Source organism: Suricata suricatta, chromosome 8 (assembly GCF_006229205.1).
Source record: "Suricata suricatta isolate VVHF042 chromosome 8, meerkat_22Aug2017_6uvM2_HiC, whole genome shotgun sequence".
Lineage (NCBI taxonomy): Eukaryota > Metazoa > Chordata > Mammalia > Carnivora > Herpestidae > Suricata > Suricata suricatta.
In genome coordinates this window covers 106,220,519-106,240,452 of record NC_043707.1, presented here as the reverse complement: position 1 = coordinate 106,240,452, position 19,934 = coordinate 106,220,519, and the positions used below count along the sequence as shown (strand labels likewise).

General features: G+C 39.7%; 1 protein-coding gene across 2 annotated transcripts in view; it reads right to left on the bottom strand.

Moving 5' to 3' along the window:
• The window catches only part of LOC115300330 (phosphatidylinositol 3-kinase regulatory subunit gamma), a 131,468-nt gene extending 113,202 nt beyond the window's left edge, over positions 1-18,266 (bottom strand). Inside the window, exons 1-2 of one of the 2 annotated variants that reach the window (XM_029950010.1) lie at positions 17,667-18,266; positions 17,449-17,558 (exon numbers count right to left, since the gene is read on the bottom strand). In XM_029950010.1, the coding sequence (XP_029805870.1) occupies positions 17,449-17,554 (106 nt within the window). In that variant the 5' untranslated portion in view covers positions 17,555-17,558; positions 17,667-18,266. Of the gene's footprint in view, positions 1-17,448; positions 17,559-17,666 lie in introns of those variants that run through there. The other variant, XM_029950011.1, reaches the window with a different exon arrangement.
• Positions 18,267-19,934: the final 1,668 nt, after the last annotated feature.

Sequence of the window (19,934 nt, the reverse complement as noted above, 5' to 3'; positions counted from 1 at the left end):
TTATCAAGACTGCAACCCGTAACAAAAACAGACACATAGATCAATGGAATGGAGAACCCAGAAATGGATCCACAAATGTATGGCCAACTAATCTTCAACAAAGCAGGAAATAGTATCCAATGGGGGAAGAAAAAAAAAGATCGTCTTTATAGGAAATGGTTTTAGGAGAAATGGATGGCAACATGCAGAAGAATGAAAATGGACCACTTTTCTTTTTTAAAAAAAAATTTTTTTTAACATTTATTTATTTTGAGAGACAGAGACAGATCATGAGCAGGGGAGGGGCAGAGAGAGAGGGACACACAGAATCAGAAGCAGGCTCCAGGCTCTGAGCTGCCAGCACAGAGCCCGATGCAGGGCTTGAACCCACGAACCATGAGATCATGACCTGAGTTGAAGCTGGATGTTCAACCGACTGAGCCACCCAGGCGCCCCTGGACCACTTTTCTTACATCATACACAAAAATAAATTCAAAATAGATTTAAAAAACCTAACTGTGAGACAGGAAATCATCAAAATCCTATAGGAGAAAACAGGCAGCAACCTCTTTGACCTTAGCCACAGCAACTGCTTACTTGACTTGTCTCCAGAGGCAAGGGAAACAAAAGCAAAAATGAACTACTGGGATCTCATCAAGATAAAAAGCTTCTGCACAGCAAAGGAAACAATCAAAAAGATTAAAAGGCAACCGACTGAATGGGAAAAGGTATTTGCAAATAAAGGGTTAGTACCAAAAATCTATAAAGACCTTATCAAACTCAACACCCAAAACACAAATAATCCAGTGAAGAAATGGGCAGAAGATATGAATAGACACTTTTCCAAAGAAGATATCCAAATGGCAAAAGATACATGAAAAGATCCTCAACATCACTCATCATCAAGGAAATGCAAATCAAAACTACAATGAAGTATCTACTCACACCTGTCAGAATGGCTAAAATCAACAATACAAATAACAACAGGTATTGGCCAGGATGTGGAGAAAGGGGAACCCTCTTGCACTGTTGGTGGTAATGCACACTGGTGCAGCCACTCTGGAAAACAGTGTGGAGATTCCTCAAAATATTAAAAACAGAATTACCCTATGACTCAGAAATTGCACAACTAGGAATTTATCCAAATGATATAGGAGTGCTGATTGGAAGGGGCACATGCACCCCAATGTTTATAGCAGCGCTATCAACAACAGCCAAATTATCAATGAGAAAGAATTAAATATGGCTATTTGTAGGAAAGTGGATGGACCTTGAGGGTGTCATGCTAAGTAAAATAAGTCAGGCAGAGGACACATACCATATGTTTGCACTCATAGATCTAACACGAAACCAGGAGAAACCTAATGGAGGACCAGGGGGAGGGGAAGAGGGAAAGAGAGTTGGGGAGAGAGAGGGATGCAAAACTTGAGAGACTACTGAATGCTGAAAATGAACTGAGCATGGAAGGGGAAGGGGGAGGGGGGAAAAGAGGTGGTGGTGATGGAGGAGGGCACTTGTGGGGAAGAGCACTGGGAGTTGTATGGAAACTAATTTGACAATAAATTACTTAAAAAAAAATAGCCAAATTATGGACAAAGCCCCAATGCCACCAACTGATGAATGGATCAAGAAGATGTGATATATATATACAATGGAGTACTATATGGCAATGAGGAAGAATGAAATATGGCCATTTGTAGCAAAGTGGATGGACCTCGAGGGTGTCATGCTAAACGAAATAAGTCAGGCAGAGAAGGATAGATACCATATGTTTGTACTCATAGGTCTAGCAGGTGAAACCTAACAGAGGATCATAGGGAGAGGAAGGGGGAAAGAGAGCTTGGGAGAGTGAGGGACACAAATCATGAAAGACTATTGAATACTAAAAACGAACCATGGACTGAAGGGGGAAGGGGGGGGAAGGGGGTGATGGTCATGGTGGGGGGCACTTGTGGGGAGAAGCACTGGGTGTTACATGGAAACCAATTTGAAAATAAACTATTAAAAAAAATATGTCATATGGGGCACCTAGGTGGTTCAGTTAGTTAAGTGTCCACTTCTGCTCAGGTCATGATCTCAAGGTTAGTGGGTCTGGTCCTATGTCGGGCTCTGTGCTGACAGCTCAGAGCCTGGAGCCTCCTTCAGAGTCTGTGGCTCCCTCTCTTTCTACCCCTCCCCTACTCTTGCTCTGTCTCTCAAAAATAAATGCAAACATTTAAAAGAATTAAAAAGAAGTCATACATACACACACACACACACACACACACACACATATATAACAAACATACATTGTAATAACAGTGATAAAAAAATAATGAAGTCATGCCATTTGCAACAACAGACAGAACTGGAGGGTATTAGGCTAACTGAAATACATCAGTCAGAGAAAGACAGTTATAACAGGACTTCACTCATGTGTGGAATCTGACAAACTCAACAGACAATCATAGGGGAAGGGAAGGAAAAATAAAAACAGGGAGAGAGGCAAACCATAAGGGACTCTTAAATATAGAGAACAAACTGAGGTTTGATGGGAGTAGGGAAAATGGGTGATGGGCACTAAGAAGGGCACTTGTTGGGATGAGTACTGGGTGTTATATGTAAGTGATGAATCACTGGATTCTACTCCTAAAGCCAAGACTACACTATATGTTAACTAACTTGGGAATGAAATAAAATTAAAAAAAAAAACAACACAGGAAACAACAAGTGTTGGTGAGGATGTAGAGAAAGAGGAGCCCTCTTGTACTACTGGTGGGAATGCAAACTGGTACAGGCACTGTGGAAAACAGGATGGAGTTTCCTTAAAAAGTTAAAAATAGAGCTATTCTACAATCCAACAATTGCACACCAGGTATTTACCCAAACAATACAAAAATACTAATTTGAAGGTATACATGCACCCTGACATTTACAGCAGCATTATCTACAATAGCCAAATTTTGGAAAGAGCCCAAATGTCCATCGACTTATTAATGCATAAAGATGTGGTAAGTGTGTGTGTGTGTATATATACACACACGCACATATATATAAATATACATATACACACACAGCAAAATATTATTCAACCATAAAAAACAATGAAATATTGCCATTTGCATCAACATGGATGAAGCTACAGAGTACTATATTAAGTGAAATAACTCAGGTCAGAGAAAGACAAATACCATAATGATTTCACTCATGTGGAATTTAAGAAACAAAACAAACATAGGGAAGAAAAGAGATGCAAACCAAGAAATAGATTCTTAACTATAGAGAACAAACTGATGGTTAATGGAGGGTGGTGAAGGGGATGGGTTAAACAGGTCATGAGTATTAAGGAGGGCACCTGTGATGAGCACTGCATGTTGTATGTAAGTGATGAATCACTGAATTCTACAACTGAAACTAATATTGCACTGTATGTTAACTATCTGGAATTTATTTTTTATGTTATTTTTGAGAGAGAAAGAGAGAGACAGAGCAAAAAAGAAAGAGAAAAAGGAAGAGAGAGAGAGAGAAGAAAAGAGAAAGAGACAGAGCTCAAGCAGAGGAGGGGCAGAGAGAGAGAGAGAGAGAGAGAGAGAGAGAGAGAGAGAGAGAGAGAGAGAGAGACACACATACACACAATCCAAAGCAGGCTCCAGGCTCTGAGTGGTTAGCACAGAGCCTAACATGGGGCTCGAACTCACAAACCACGAGATCATGACCTGAGCCGAAGTCAGATGCTTAGCCAACTGAGTCACCCAGGCACCCTTAACTAGCTGGAATTTAAATAAAATCCTGGAAAAGAAAAAGACAGTTTCTTCAACAAATGGTGCTGGGAAAACTGGACAGCGACATGCAGAAAGGATGAAAGTAGATCACTTTCTTACACCATGCACAAAAATAAATTCAAAATGGATTAAAGACATAAATGTGAGACCTGAAACTATAAAAATCCTAGAGAACACAAGCAGTAACTTCTTTGACATCAGCTGTAGCAGCTTCTTTCTAGATATGTCCCTTGAGACAATGGAAGAAGATATTTGCAAATGACATATATAATAAAAGGTTAGCAACCAGGGGTGCCTGGGTGGATCAGTCAGTTAAGTGGCCAACTCTGGATTTTGGCTCAGATTATGATCTCCTGGTTTGAGTTCAAGCCCCACAGTGGGCTCTGTGCTGACAGCGAAGAGCCTGCTTGGGATTCTGTTTCCCTCTCTCTGCTCCTCCCCCACTTGAGCACACATGTTCACTCTCTCAAAAATAAATGTTTAAAAAAAATTGTAGGGGCATCTGGGTGGCTCAGTTAAGCATCCAATTTTTGCTCAGGTCATGATCTCACAATTTGTGAGTTCAAGCCCCACACTGGGCTCTGTGCTGGCAGCTCAGAGCTTAGAGCCTGCTTCACAGTCTGTGTTCTCCCTCTCTCTCCGCCTCTCCCCTACCCCTGCTCACGCCCTTTCTCTCTTAAAATAAACATTTTTTTTAATTATAAAAAAATTTTCTTAAAAGGTTAGTATACAAAATATATAAAGAACTTATAAAAATCAACACCAAAAAACAAAATAATCCAACTTAAAAATGGGCAGAAGACATGAATAGACATTTTTCCAAAGAAGATATTCAGATGGCCAACAGACAAATGAAAAGATGCTCAATATCACTTATTATCAGGGAAATGCAAATCAAAACTACAATGAGGTATCAACTCACACCTGTCAGAATGGCTAAAATCAACAACAGGTATTGGGGAGGATGTGGAGAAAGGCAAACCCTCTTGCACTGTTGGTGGGAAAGCAAACTGGTGCAGTCACTGTAGAAAACAGTATGGAGGTTCATAAAAAAGTTAAATAGAACTACTCTATGATCCAGCAAAGAATTTACCCAAAGAATACAAAAATACTAACTCAAAGGAATATATGCACCCAGATGTTTAGAGCAGCATTATCTAAAACAGCCATATTATGGAATCAGCCCAAGTATCCATCAGTTGATGAATAAAGAAGATTTTTATTCAGCCATAAGAAAAGAATGAAATCTCGCCATCTGCAACAACATGGATGGAGTTAGAGTATTAGGCTAAGCAAAGTAACTCAGAGAAAGACAAATACCATATGATTTCATTCATGTGGAATTTAAGAAACAAAACAAATGAGCAAAAAGGGGAAAAAAGAGATAGAAGCAAACCAAGAAAGATTCTTAACTATAGAGAACAAACTGATGGATACCAGAAGGGAGTTGGGGGGTGGGGTGGATAGGTTAAACAAGTGATAAGGATGAAGGAGTGCACTTGTGATGAGCACTGGGTGATATATGGAAGTACTAAATCACTATTGTACACCTGAAATTAATATTACGTTGTATGTTAACAATTTAAACTCCAATTTAAATAAACTTTTTTTTGAGTCTATTTATTTTGAGAGAGACAGAGACAGCGTGAGTGGGGGAGGGGCAGAGAAAGAGAGGGAGACAGAGAATCCCAGGCAGGCTCCAAATGGTCAGCAAAGAGTCCACTGCAGCATTTGGAACTCATGAAATCGGGAGATCATTACCTGAGCCAAAACCAAGAGTAAGATGCTTAACTGACTAAGCCACCTAGATACCCCTAAATAAAAACTTAAAAAAAAAAGACCATACCAAAAAAAATATATATATATATGTGTGTGTATATATATATATATGTATATATATATATATACACACACATATATGCACTTACTTTCAAAAATCTGGTTAAATAAGATGAGCTTTTAACATCTGGAAAAAAAATTTAAGTAAACTCTATCCCCAATGTGGGGCTCAAACTCATGGCCCCATAATCAAGAGTCACGTTGTCTACCAACTGAGCAAGCCAGGTGCCCCACATCTGAAAATTTAAATTGACCTCAGCAATTAACACCCTGGGAGCAGTCAAGGACCTACTGCAAATCTCTCCCACACCTTTAGGAACTCAATAGCATCTGATTTACTACCGTCTGCTCTGAGTTCAAAACCTAAAAGCAATAGAAGGCATTCCCCGATCCTCCCCCAGTAAAGCCTAAGAAAAAAGAAGCCCTCCAAAAGAAAATCTCTTTGATTTCACCTCTGCCCATTTTAAGAAGCCATATGATCCAAACCTGTCCTTCCCTTTTTTAATGTTTGTTTGTTTTTGAAAGAGAGAGAGAGAGATAGAGAGAGAGAGAGAGACAGAAAGAGAGACTGAGCAAAAGCGGTGGAGGGGCAGAAAGGGAGACAAAATTCGAAGCAGGCTCCAGGCTCTGAGCTAGCAGTACAGAGCCCGACACGGGGCTCAAACTAGTGAACCAGGAGATTATGACCTAAGCTAAAGTCAGACGCTTAACCAATTCATCCACCCAGGTGCTCCGAAACCTGTCCTTCCTTCTTAAATTGTGTCTCTTGGTTTATAGTACCATGTCCTAAGCCAGAAAACTAAAAGTCACTCTAGATTCTTTCATTTTTCTCAGGATAGTCTCTATGCCCCCTTATTCTACTTTTTAAACATCTCTTCTATTTATACTCACTGCTACTACCTTAGCCTAGGTTTTTTTGAGGGGTAGAGGAAGTATATTTCTTTCATTTAATGATTAGAAAATGAAATAAAAATACAATCTCTGGGTTACAAATATTAAGTGGGTGTGGATGCAGAACTAGGGATCAGTAAAGTTTGGCTAATACAATGTCTCTGCTGCTAAAACAAATTTACAGTAGAAATCTCCATGAGTCTACATGAATTCTGTGCACAAGGTCTCCATCTCCCTGCTTCTTGCATATTTTTTTCACCTAGGTTTTCATAACATCTTTCATCTGTACTGAAATACCCTCCTAACCAGTCTCCCTTCTTTAATCTCACTCTCTTCCAATCTATTTTTCACTTTGCAGCTAATATATTCTTTTCCCTACTTGAAATCAATCAGTCAGTGGCTACCCAACCTGTAGGTGTGGCATTCAGGGCCTTTCATGAGTTGGCCCTCACCTACTTCTCTAGACTCCTCTACCACCACTTCCCACCTCATATATCACATTTCAACAAAACTGAATTACTTACAGTTCTCAAAATACATCAAGTGTTTTAATAACCCTGTACATTTTACCCAGACTGTCCTGTCTCCACTACCCAGTAGTAAACCAATCATTCCCTCTTCGGTTTCTATATTTTTCTATTATAAACAGAACTTAAAAATTCATTTATACTTAAAACATTCATTCAACCCACATTTACTGGGCACCTCTATGTGCCACAAACAATGCTAGTTACTGGAGATGCAGCAGTTAACTGGATCAGTTAACTGGACTGAGTCCTTATCCTGATGGAATTTATAATCTAATGAGGCCTAAAGACATTAAACAACTGATAATAAATGTGGTTAAGAATTATAAAGGAAGTAATACAGTATATAATAGAAATGTATTAGATGAAAGCCAGGAGAAAGAGAGTTATCAGGAGAAATACTACATGCATTTGTTTACATGTGGGTATTCCTTAATTACAGTCTGAGCTCCTTAAAGACAGGGATTATGCCATCTTTATATCAATAACCAGGACGTAAATAGTAACGTTTAGTAATGTGCACTATTTTATAAAGATCACTGCCCTATTAATTCCTGAGATAATCACTGAGGCCAGGTGAATGCAATAATCTTATTGGCCAGGCCTGAATCATGTGCCCACCATTAAAGCCACTGGGTTAGATCAACTCTACCCAAGCCACAATGATTACAAATGGGGAATGACTGGTTCCAAGAGAAAAATCAGGAAGCTGTTACTGAAATAAGAGGGCAGGAAAGCTAGACAGACAAAAAACAGCAGCCCCTTCTTTAGTGGACATTGTAATTATCTCCTCAAAAGGTATCTTATTCCTTCCCCACACCAGTAAGGTATTTATGTGGAACCAACTCCTTCACCAGCTCCAGGAGTAGGCCACGATTTGACACAGTAGTGGTTCTCAGTGTTTGCAGACCAGGCATCAGTAAACCTGTTGCAACTACAAATTCTTAGAACCCAACCCCAAACCAACTAAAATCAGAAACTCTGGGGGTAGGGCCTATCAGTCTGTGTTTTAACAACTCCTCCAGGTGGCTCTGATGCATGCTTAAACTATAAGAGCTCAAATTTTAAGAGTGATCCTTGGGAACACGGGGATAATCTAAGGTCAAGCTTAGGATTTTTGTGTTGTATTTGTGGGAAGCATCCTTTTTCTCCCCCCAAAAATTAGGAAACCTGTAATTCCACCAGCCAAAGGCACTCATCTTGTCCTGGCAAGGAAGCCTGCCTGAGAAAGCTGATTGATAGAGGGGAGAGCCAAGAGAAATGCAAAAAACTAAGGCCAAAGCCTGAATGTCTTGATCCAACTATGTCAGGGGCCTTCATTTCTTTTGGACTTTTCAATTACATAAACCTATAAATTCTTTTTGTTTAAACCAATTTCAGTTGGATTTATCATGTAAACCAAGAGTATCCTGATATCTACTGCATCAAATTATTACACATTTATCCCTAAACACCATAGGGAAAGTATACTAGGAAATACTGTTTAGTCAACTGTCTAGCCTCTATCTAAATTAGGGTTGCCAGATTTAACAAAAATATAGGATACTCCGTTAAATTTGAATTTCAGATAATTTTCAGTAGAAATACATCACAAATATTACATGGTACAGTACATGTATTTTTATCCAGCAACTCTACTCTAAATGCTCATCATTTATCCCTAGCAATCAAAAGAGCTCAGGTCAGTTTCTGTCAGACAGATGTGATAGCTGCTCTTACAGTTTGTGACTAGCAGGAGAAAAGACTAAACCCAAGTCCTGAACTAATGGCCTACAACAGGTTTGAACCACCTGATAGTCCTTTTAAAACCAATCAGACTTCTTTCTAAAACCCAAAACAGGGGCACCTGGGTGGCTCAGTCAGGCATCAACTCTGCAATTCCAGGTATCCCCTCTCACAGTTAATGTTTCCAGCCCCGCATCACGACTCCGCTCTGACAGTGCAGAGCTTGCTTGGGATTCTCAGTCTCCCTCTCTCTTTGCCCTCCCCTGCTCATTGTCATTCATTTTCCCTCTCTCCTCTCCTTTCTCCCCTTTCCCTCTCTCAAAATAAATACTTTTAAATTTTATAGTAGTACTTTTCAAGCAAAAACATTCCCATATGGCATTTTTCCAAACAATTCATATACAAATTTAAAATTTTGATTTGTGATTGGGGGCACCTGGGTGGCTCAGTTGGTTAAGTGTCCAACTCTTGATTTCGGCTCAGGTCATGATCTCACAGTTTGTGGAATCCAGCCCTGCTTCGGGCTCTGTGTTGACAGTGTGGAGCCTACTTGGGATTTTCTCTCTCTCTCTGCCCTGCCCTTCTCCTGATTGCACACACACTTTTGCTTTCTCTCACTCTCAAAACAAACTTAAAGAAAAGGTTTAAAAATAAATTGTGATTGAATTTTTTCTTAGAAAATTTAAACATGAGGGGCATGTGGGTGGCTCAGTCAGTTAAGCATCTCACTGCAGTCCACGTCATGATCTCACCCTTCATGAGTTTGAGTCCCGCACTGGGCTCTGTGCTAACAGAGCCTCGACCAGCTTCAGATTCTGTGACTCCCTCTCTCCCTCCCTCTCCCTCTCTCTCTCTCCCTCTCTCTCTCTCTCTCTCTCTCTCTCTGCTACTCCCTGCTTCTATTCTGTGCTGCTCTCTCTCAAAAATAAATAAAAACATTTTTTAAAAATTTAAACATGAAAACAAAAAACAATAAATGGCCACCACCTGGGTGGCTGACTCTTGGTTTTAGGTCAGGTCACGATCCTGGGGTATGGGCTCAAGCCCCATGTTAGGCTCCAAGTGGAGTATGGAACCTGCTTAAGATTCTCTCTCTCTCTCTCTCTCTCTCTCTCTCTCTCTCTCTCTCTCTCTCTGGGCACCTGGGTGGTTTAGTCGGTTAATCAGCTGACTTCAGCTCAGGTCATGATCTCACAGGTCGTGAGTTTGAGCCCACATGGGGCTCTGTGCTGACCGCACACGGATTCTGTGTCTCCCTGTCTCTCTCTGCCCCTCCCCTACACATGCTTGCTCTCGCTCTTGCTCTCTCTCGCTCTCTCTGGTGCTCTCTCAAAAGTAAAAAAAAGATTCTCTCCCTCTGCCCCTCTCCCCCACATGCATGCTCTCTCCCAAATATTACAGTTTTTATTTATTTATTTTTAGATCAAAGTATTTAAGATGACAAAGCCACAAGCTCTGGATGTCGTGCCCTATACCCTTAGACAAGGGTAAACAATTTGGCCCACAAACAAAAAATCCAAGGCTGGATAGTGGTGGAAGGTATGACATCATGGTATTGACTTTAGCTTTGCATTGGCTTATGTTCACAGAGCCCAAGGCAGCTGTTATATTGACAAGACACAGCTAAAATAGTTGGATGTGGCAGACTGGACCTCCCCTACTGCCTCTTTTATTAAAAATAATAAGATAGCCCTCTTACTTTATACAAACTTACGAAGTATTTGCAAAACAATAACAAATATACCATTTTTCAGCAAACAATTTGGTAACTGGTCTTACAAGGCTACACAACAGACCTTACCTTTTAATCTCAAATCAAGTCCTATACATTCTAAATGTAACTGGTGTAACATTGGGAAACTTAAATCTACATTTTGCCCAGCGCTATATATAACTAGCCTAACAAACTTTCAAAAACTTACTACTCACTTTTAATTCTTCGAAATTTCAAAAATGACTTTTACTCAAAACCATAAAATTTTGCTAACATTAAGTACTGTACTTTTCATTATTTCCTTTGTTAGAATAAATTATAAGTTTGAAGGTCCATGTTGATTAATAAATATTATCAACATTTTAAAACTTAAGCCACAAAATTAAGCTGGTTGGGTCCACAGGTCTAATAAGACCACAAAATATTTGGGAACAGGGTTTTTAAAGAAAAAAAAAACCACAAAAGAAATTTGATAGCTTGACCTCAAGAAGCTGATCTTTTCTGGAGAAGACAAATTATATTCACAAAATAATTAAATGTCATAACATATGATTTTGTGTCAAAACAATAGACCATTGCCCTAGGTAATTACAGGATTCAGTGCTAGAATTGTTAGAGGAAGAAAGCAGAGAGACTTACAAAGGATTCCGATTTGTAGATTGGAGTGGGATGGGCATAATCTAACATAATATGCAGCATATGCAAAAGGTTGGAGATGGGAATAAGCGAAGTGTATTCAGTGGATAGCAAGGAACTGAGCTAAAAGTAAAAATGAGAATAGATGGGGGCACCAGGCTAGCTCAGTCAGTAGAGCATGTGACTCTTGATCTTAGGATCATGAGTTTGAGGCCCACGTTAAAGGTAGAGTTTACTTTAAAAAGTGACAATAGAGGATTAATAATTAAGTTGGAAATGTAAATTGGTGCTAAAGATCATGTGTGCCTAGTTTAAGAATATGGCCTCTGCTTAAAAAAGAAAAAATGGATAGCTGGTTACTTATTTCAAAAATTATTTCAAAATAACATTTGAGCAGGATTAACCTGAAGAGTTCAGGAAAATTTTATGGGGAAAGAGAAGAAGAAATTAAAAACAGCAACCAGTTTTAGGAGGTACTGGTTAAGACCCAGTACCTGATCTGCTACTTGCTAGCTGTGAAACACCTGAATAAGTTATTAAACACATCTAAGTCTCCGTTTCCTGTCTGTAAAGTGGGGTAATAATAGTGTCTATTTCATAAGGTTGTTATGTAGCTAATAGAAACAGTACAGGTAAAAAGATTTAATTATTTTAGACCAAATGCTACGTTATTCAACAAATGTTGAGTAATTATTCAACAAATTATTAAATAAAAGTAACTATTACCTTCATTATAAATCATTTCAAATGTGTGGTGATGAGGAACCAGACAAGAACAATTGAAATTAAAAAGAAAAGACGACTCAGAGTGACATTTCCATAGACTCAAAAGATGCTGTAATTAGAAAAGACCCTAGAGAACTCTTCCAAAAACAAAATGGCCCCACTTTAAATGTCAGGGATGAAGAAAAAAAATGGAGAAAGATAGTTCAAAAGGTTTTGACTGCAAGGTTACTTAAGGGTAGACCTGAAATAATTATGTCTTATAAACACACTTTAAGATATAGGCTCTAATTGGGGTGCCTGGTTGGCTCATTCGGAGGAGTATGTGACTCTTGATCTTAAGAATGTGAGTTCAAGCCCCATGTTGGGTGTAGTGATGACTAAAAAACATAAATAAATAAACTTTAAAAAAAAAGATAGAAGTCACAATGAACTGGATACATAACATGTGCACCAAACACTGTGCTAGATATTGATATAGTATATCTAATCCCCAGAACAACTCTGAAAAGTTGAGTATTAATTCAATTCTTCAAAAGAGCATTGGCATCCTGCTTCTCAATGCTCAAAGAGGTTAATAAGTTCTAGCCATATAACCTTGGTAATCATAAGAATCAAAGCTAGGCTTTAGAACCCAAATTATGTTTCTAAAGCCTGTGTTCTTTCTACTTCACTCATGCTGTAGCCCCTTTAATATCAGTAATAATATATAGTATCACACAGACATACTGGTAATTATTTTTCTACCTACCTTCTTAAATATGGTGACCATTAATATGTCTAATCTTTTCTACATTCTAAGAAAAATATAAACGGTATTCAGCACAAAAATAAAGATGAGAATGAATTTAAAAAGCATTATCAAATGGAGAAGTACCATACTTCTAATGAAATATAGGTAAGTATACTATAAAATAATATAGGTAAGTATACTATAAACTATAGTATGTTAAAAGAAAGCAATGACTAATCTTTTTCAATAAGAAATTGCAAACAAATTTGGCATGGCTTTCACCTCATTTGATTATATTAACATTTATCCCACACTACAGTGTTATTTAAAAAATGACACTATCCTCATAAAAGAAATATCTTACCAGAGGGAAGCATTTATATAATATTAACCCATCAAATGTCCAGTTACAGGGAAGTACTTAATCATAGAAGTAGAATGCCCAACCTAACAGTAAGGACCACATGGTGGCAGGTGACCTATTTCTTCAGTGTGTTTTTCAGCAAATATTTTCCCAACCACAAGGCCAGTGTGCCAGTTCTCCACCAGAATGTTACATTTCACCAGGATGAAAATACCTAGTATGCCAGAGTAAGGAAGTAAGTTTCCTGAAACAATCTTTTCATCTGACTTCAAAAAAGTTAGAAAATACTTTCCTAGGTTGACCAAACTATTAATCACAAACTATGTAACTTCTAGACTAGTAGTTCTGAAAATGTAATCCAGAGACAACTCCATGTCCCCAAGATCCTTTCAGAGGGTCCAGAGGTCAAAAATATTTTCATAGTATTACTAAGACATTATTCGCCTTTTGCACCCTCATTCTCTCACATCTGTACAGTGGGGTTTTCCAGAAACTAAGACCTGTGATATCTCAACAGATTAAATACTGGAGGAGACATGGAATTTAGAGGTCTTCTATTAAGCCAGACTTTAAAGTTATTTGCAAAATATGTAAAACAATGCCATGCTTACTTTTGTTTTTTTTACTACAGTTATTTTTACATTAAAAGATGTTAATATGTAATGCTTTTTTAAATGAATTAAATATTTTTTAAATTTCTCAGTTTTTGCTAATTTCTCAGTTTTGTTTTACTGTATTATACTAATACAGTAAATATCAGTAAACAGCTCTTCGAGATCCTCAATAATTTTTAAGAGTATAAAAGGGGTACTGAGACCAGAAAAATATTGAGAACCACTTTTCTAGACCTTCCTTTATATACTTTACCAATAAATGCTTTTAATTTTCTAATTACTACTGAAGAGATGTCACTGCTGTACAGATAATTTCAGACATTTGTGTTGATAAGAAAAAAGTCTGCAACTTTTAAAATAATTCATTTAAATAATGAAATCATTTGTTAGATCTTCCCACCATTAACAATGTCAAAACTACAGTGCTAGCTAAAAAAACCACTGCCTAGAAGCTTTGGGCATGAATTTATGATCAGTTGTATTATCTGTAATGTTCTAATAGTTCCTATACCAGAGACGGGGCTCTCTGAGAAGCCTACTCAGCAACTGTTCTATTATGGAAGAATCCTGATTCCCACATCACAGGACTAACCAAGACGCTCATAAGCAATTCTCTGTACCACACTTTTAACATTTCCAAAATAAAAAGTTTTGTTTCATCTAAACAGTTCAGTATTTCTATTGCTTCTGGGAAATACGTAAAGATGAAGATATCAAACTCCCATTTGGAGTTTGTCTTACTTACATTGTCAGTAAATTATAATAGATATAGCAATCCATGCAGTTATTAGAAACCTTTAGGATGTATGGTAATGGTAGTTTTTGAAAAAGCAGGGTGGAGAAACACCTCTGGAAAACAGTTTTTGAGGCCACTGGAAGCAGAAATAGGTAACAATTTTGCATTTATGGTTCAGTATAAAATGAAGATGAAAACCATATTTTTATAACTGTAATATTAATGTTACAGTTAAGGGCCCTAAGGCAACAACTATTGAAATCAAGTCATTTAACTCTAGGCTGTGGAAGTAGCCAAGGAATGAGGTGACCAAGGACCTTAAGTAGAAAAGGAGATACAGGCTAGAAAGAAATGGTGCTCCTTAGGTATTTATTAATTCGACATATATTTATTAAATGGTCTATGCTTGCAAGACCCTGAGCAAGGTAAGAAGCTCATAATTTGATGGGAAGACAATTCCATTCGGGCACGTATACATAAATGCAGAAGGTAGCTACTCCACAGACAGAATGAAAAGTTCTGAGAAGTGCTAGAAAAGAAAGGGAAGGGAAAGAAAAGGAAGTCTTCTAACAGAAGGGATCAGGAAACATACATCTTGGCAAAGAATGCATATAATGCAGACCCAAAACATATATAATATTTCAACAAGTAACCAATGGGAGTGAAAAGCATCCCAAGAAGAGGAAAAAGCATACATTCAAGAAATACCAAGTATAAAATAGTTTCCCCAGAACTTGTGATGGACTCCATGAAGAGATTAGACTGGAAAATTAGGTTGAAAGCAAAAAAGAGGGATTTATAAGACAAGATAAGCAATCTGGGACTCTTTTTAATTGGCAAAGGAAAGCCACCGAAAGGTTTTCAAAGTCATTGGAAGATTTACCACTGGAACGCAAATCATCAGACGGTACTTTAATGATACTGTGGATTGAACAACGTAGAAACAAGAACAGTTGGTACACTATCCTATCAGTCTAGTCAGGAAATAATAAGAGCTTGAACCAGGATAGGCGGTAGGAAAATGAAGATACAAGACATGCTGCAACCTATTCAGTAATAATTTACTTAAGTTTTAAACGTTTCAAAACCTTAATTTACCACACAAAACAAGGCTAGCATTCACATTATTTCCATTAAAAACCATTCACATCACAGAAAATATTGCAGCATACTCAAGTGTGCTTCCTTTATAAAAAGCTGTTAGGCATAACTAACCATAATCTACATTAAGGCTACAGAATGGGTAATAAAGAACAACATATGTATATTTCCAATATTCTGAATAGAATCTCAGTATGCAAAATTTTATCCAAGGATAATCATTTTAAAACTCAAAAGTTTATTTCTATGTAATGCACAAAGTTTGGATCAGAATTTTCTATACAACCTTAGAAGACCCACATCACTACATAATTATAATAGTCAACTTTTTTCAAAATCATTTTTTGGAAAACTCAACTTGGCAGATATTTTTCTATGAGGCCCATATTTTTCAAACATTAGTGCCTTCTTCATTTTCTCCCCTCCTCCCCACTCACCTCTCCACCCAACAAATTCCCTTTGTATGTCTACAATGCAAAATACTAGAATACAGTATGATTCTGAGGCCGTGTGAATATGTAATTCTTATAACAGAAATCTAGAATTATTAACTTTACTTTTCACGAGAGGAACCAATGATGTACTAAATTTCCCTTTACATGAATGACAAATGCATCTAATAGAAAGGATGCTTTACCGTTAGGGGGAAACAAAGGAGAAAATACACACAATAGATGGGTGGCAAATCTTACAAACTTTGCAAAACACTGAAGAGCTGCATCTGGATTGCAGTCACAATTACAAAAGCAAATAAAGAAGGCTCCAAAATGAAGGGAAAAGAGAAAAATTCTAAGGGATCATTAAGAGTAAAAAACGTTGATTTAATATTAGTTTTTATATAGCATCATTTAACTCTATGACTAAAAAACAAAGGATAATTTACTGCACACATGGACACAAGAAATAATTTCTATATACATTCTACCAAGACAGTTATACTTCATTACCCTTGCATGGGCTCCAATCCTTTCAAAGGTTACAGAAATATACAGTCTTATAATAACTGAGGTTCCCCAATGACACACGATTTATTCTGTAAGCTTAGCTATGATACATTTTTTAAAGACCTAATCAATTCATCCTAAACAAAAATAAAGAGTCACAAAGGCCCTCTACTTATTCAAAATCGTTATGGTAAAGCACTATCTATAACTGCAAAAAAAGGTTTGAAAATCTGACAGCTAATAATCATAAAACGAGGTTAGACTTTAAAGAAAAAAAATTACACAACTTTTCCATTTTCCCTTCCTTTTCCTTTCCTACCAGATACACAAAATGTCTGTAAGGGTCTCAGACAAAGCTCTGAACTAAAAAATACACTATATGTATACTTTACATTGTGTATTGGAACCTATAACATAGATGTACACACCACATATATTCACATACAAAAAAGAAGGTTCCTCCTTTTTTTGCTCAAAGAATTGAAGTTACATTAAACCCTAGCCCATAAATTAAATAGTAATAAAATACTGCACGTAGATCTCTCTAAGTGACTATATTCCGAGAAGAAAAACCTCAGGCTAAGACTATGACTGAATAAAAACGCCCAATCTCTGAAAATCACTAACCGGCATTTGGTTTCTAGAGAAAAAAAGGGGGGGGTGGGCTTAAAATGAATAATCACATAGGCAACCCAGTTTCAGAAGTTAACGAGGGTAAAACACAACGAACCAAGTCAGACAAACAAATGAAATGACAAGCTTTAAAGAATCTCCCCAAAGGGAAAGACTGACTTCAAGGCTCGGATATAAAGCATCCTATGCAGGTAGAAGAATCTTTAATTGGGGAGGGAGAAAAAGGAGGGGGGTGCACAACAAAAACCTGAACGACAAGCAGAGGCAAAACGAAGTAAAAGAAACGGGTCTTTCCTCCCACCCCCTTTCCAGCCTCCACCCCCACCCTCGCAGGACAATAGGATCAGGGTCCTAACTGCAAACTTTAAACGGGTAAATCAGAAGCAGTTTTACTGCAGCTCTAACTGCAAATCTGCCCCTTATCCCAAACCTAGAGCTCCCAGGAACACTTCTGCCCTGAAAACATCACCAAGGTCTCGTTATATACAAATCAGACCCATCACAAGATTCTTTTTCTCTCCCAAGTACCTGGAGGATCCATTTCAATATAAAATATCAGTTCTGTCGAATAGGGCATCATCACCTCCCTCCAGTCTGCGTCATCGCGGTCCATACTCCACACCGTATTGTACATCGCGCTGTCAGAGGCAGGTCGTCAGGAAATATATAGAAAGCATATATATTTTTTATCCGATATTTAAAAATCTAAAAATATAGATCTGTAAAAGTCCCACACGGAAACGTACTTCGGGGTTTTCAACGGCCGGTATAAGTCCAGCCAACTACCAGGACGAGGACGGGGTCCTCCCCCACTTGCGTCTTACAGCACCCAGCAAGATGCCCCCCGAACTTTCAATCTACGCGCTTTTTCTCCTCGGAGAGGTACAGAGAGGCTTGGGGGGCAGGAGGGCTGAGGTGTTAAAAAGCTGCTTCCCAAAAATCCCTTCCACACGGTCGCTCTCCAAAGAGAAAAGCTCCTACTGCCTCCAAATCTTTCCTCGGCAGCCACTTTTGTGTCCTTCGACGGAGGGAGAACGAAAAGGCGGGGGGGGGGGAAGAACGCGCTGGGAGAAAGGTGAGGAAGTGACAAAGGAAGGCATAAAAAGGGAGTAGGTATAGCGTTCAAGTTTCGGGGTCCCACTGGTCTGCAGAGAGCGATCCCCTCAGGGGCCGGGACTCGAGCTCCGTTCCAGTCAGGCTCGGAACCGAAGCTGCCGCAGCCTCGGGATGGGGGCCCGCCGGAAAGTCCAGCTAGTTCTGCCCGGCTGGGCGCTCCCGCTGGGCTGCAAGTTAGCCCGCCAGTACCGGCTCCCCTCACGCTCTGCCCTGACTCCAGCCACTAGAGTTTCATTTTAACGGCGCGGAGGGGGACACCCTCCCCCGCCTCATGCTCCCCCGCTGAGGCGCCACCCAACCGCACCCGGCAGGGGGACAGGCAACATAACTACTGCTCCTCCCCTCTATTCCGACTCGCTGTACTGGGGATTACATCGGGTGCCTGAGAAATTGTTCAGAAAACCGTCCTTCATCTCGACTTTTGACTCTCTCCAACGATCTCTGGGCTTTGGCTCCTTAATCATCTATCCTCTCTTCCCCCCAGCCTCAAACAAAATGGTACAGTCCGGGCGCTGGCCGCACGCCAGGAGTCAGTGCCGGGAGCACGCGAGCCAGGCCGGGGGGGGGGGGGGGGGGGGGGGGGGGGGGGGGGGGGGGGGGGGGGGGGGGGGGGGGGGGGGGGGGGGGGGGGGGGGGGGGGGGGGGGGGGAGACGACGAGCTGGCACAAGATACCTCTGCCCGGAGACTGGCAGCGCAGGAGGGGAGCGGACGGATCAGGGCGCATACTGTCACTTGGGGGGAACTTGCGCTCCTCCAGTCCTTAGGAGGTCCTCGGGCAGAATTCCTACCCACAGACCTCTTCACTGTGCTGGGCAGCCCCCACCCCTCGCGACAAGTTGTCATATAAAGAAAGGGTCCCCCAAAACCACTTGCAGGACTGTTACCACTCTGTGAGATGAGATGCCCATGGTCCCCTGTAGCTTTCCCGGGCAGCTACGGAACCCAATCCCTGCTTCTCCCCTAGAGCGGTTAGGCTTTTTTATAAGGAGGTATTTCAGAGTTCCTCTGCGCTTCCCACGCAAGGACTTTTGAACTCAGAGGTAACTCCCCACACCAGAAATAAATAGGAGCCACAGCAGACTCCTCAGCTCGAGTGCTCCCGTCAGAAAACATGCCTTGAAATTACAGTGCGTGTGTGATTTAAGATAAATCACAGGTGTTAGAATCCCCAGCCAAAAAGGCTTTATTCTGTTTCTCTGACAGACCCGCCTTCCACATACACCCAGTCCCTCCCCCAAACTTAAAACTATGATAAGCTATGAAAAATTATGAATATTTCCATGCATTTCAGAGACAGCTAGTTAACTTGCTGGGGAACACTGAATAGCCAAAAACAGATTTGTGTCTCCTAAAGGTTATGCCTGGAATTGCCATCCTGTGATACCCTCCCCACGGTACAGTCTAGGGAAGCCAAAAACTACTCCATTTCCTCTTTACACAGGAGTAACAAAGCCCATTGTGTTTGGGTTGACAACCTGATTTAAGCCCTAGCAAAACCTTCTACCCTGAGTGGCTCTGCTATATTGATTCGTTCCTGTGGAAGAGTTGCCACGTTTCACCCTCTACCTCCTAAAGTGATTCTGCCTTTCCTAAAGGTGCTCTAAGTTGAGACAGTTCCTGGGAGCAGACAGTCAAAATATAGAGTCTTGGATTAAAAAGGGCTAGTAAGAATAAATGGACAAGGTTGAACCGAGAAAACACATCAAGATTTTTACGTGCTTTCTTTTTTACATTTCTGGAATCCCAAACATGATTCAGAAGCCAGATCAACTTTGGGGCAGGGCATGTTGTTAATTTAGATGTCCTGAACCATTTCTCTAGGTAGAAGATGCTGGATGATCAACTCTAATTTGTGGCTCTCTTCCCAGCAGTCTCTTTACTTCACCATATCTGGGAG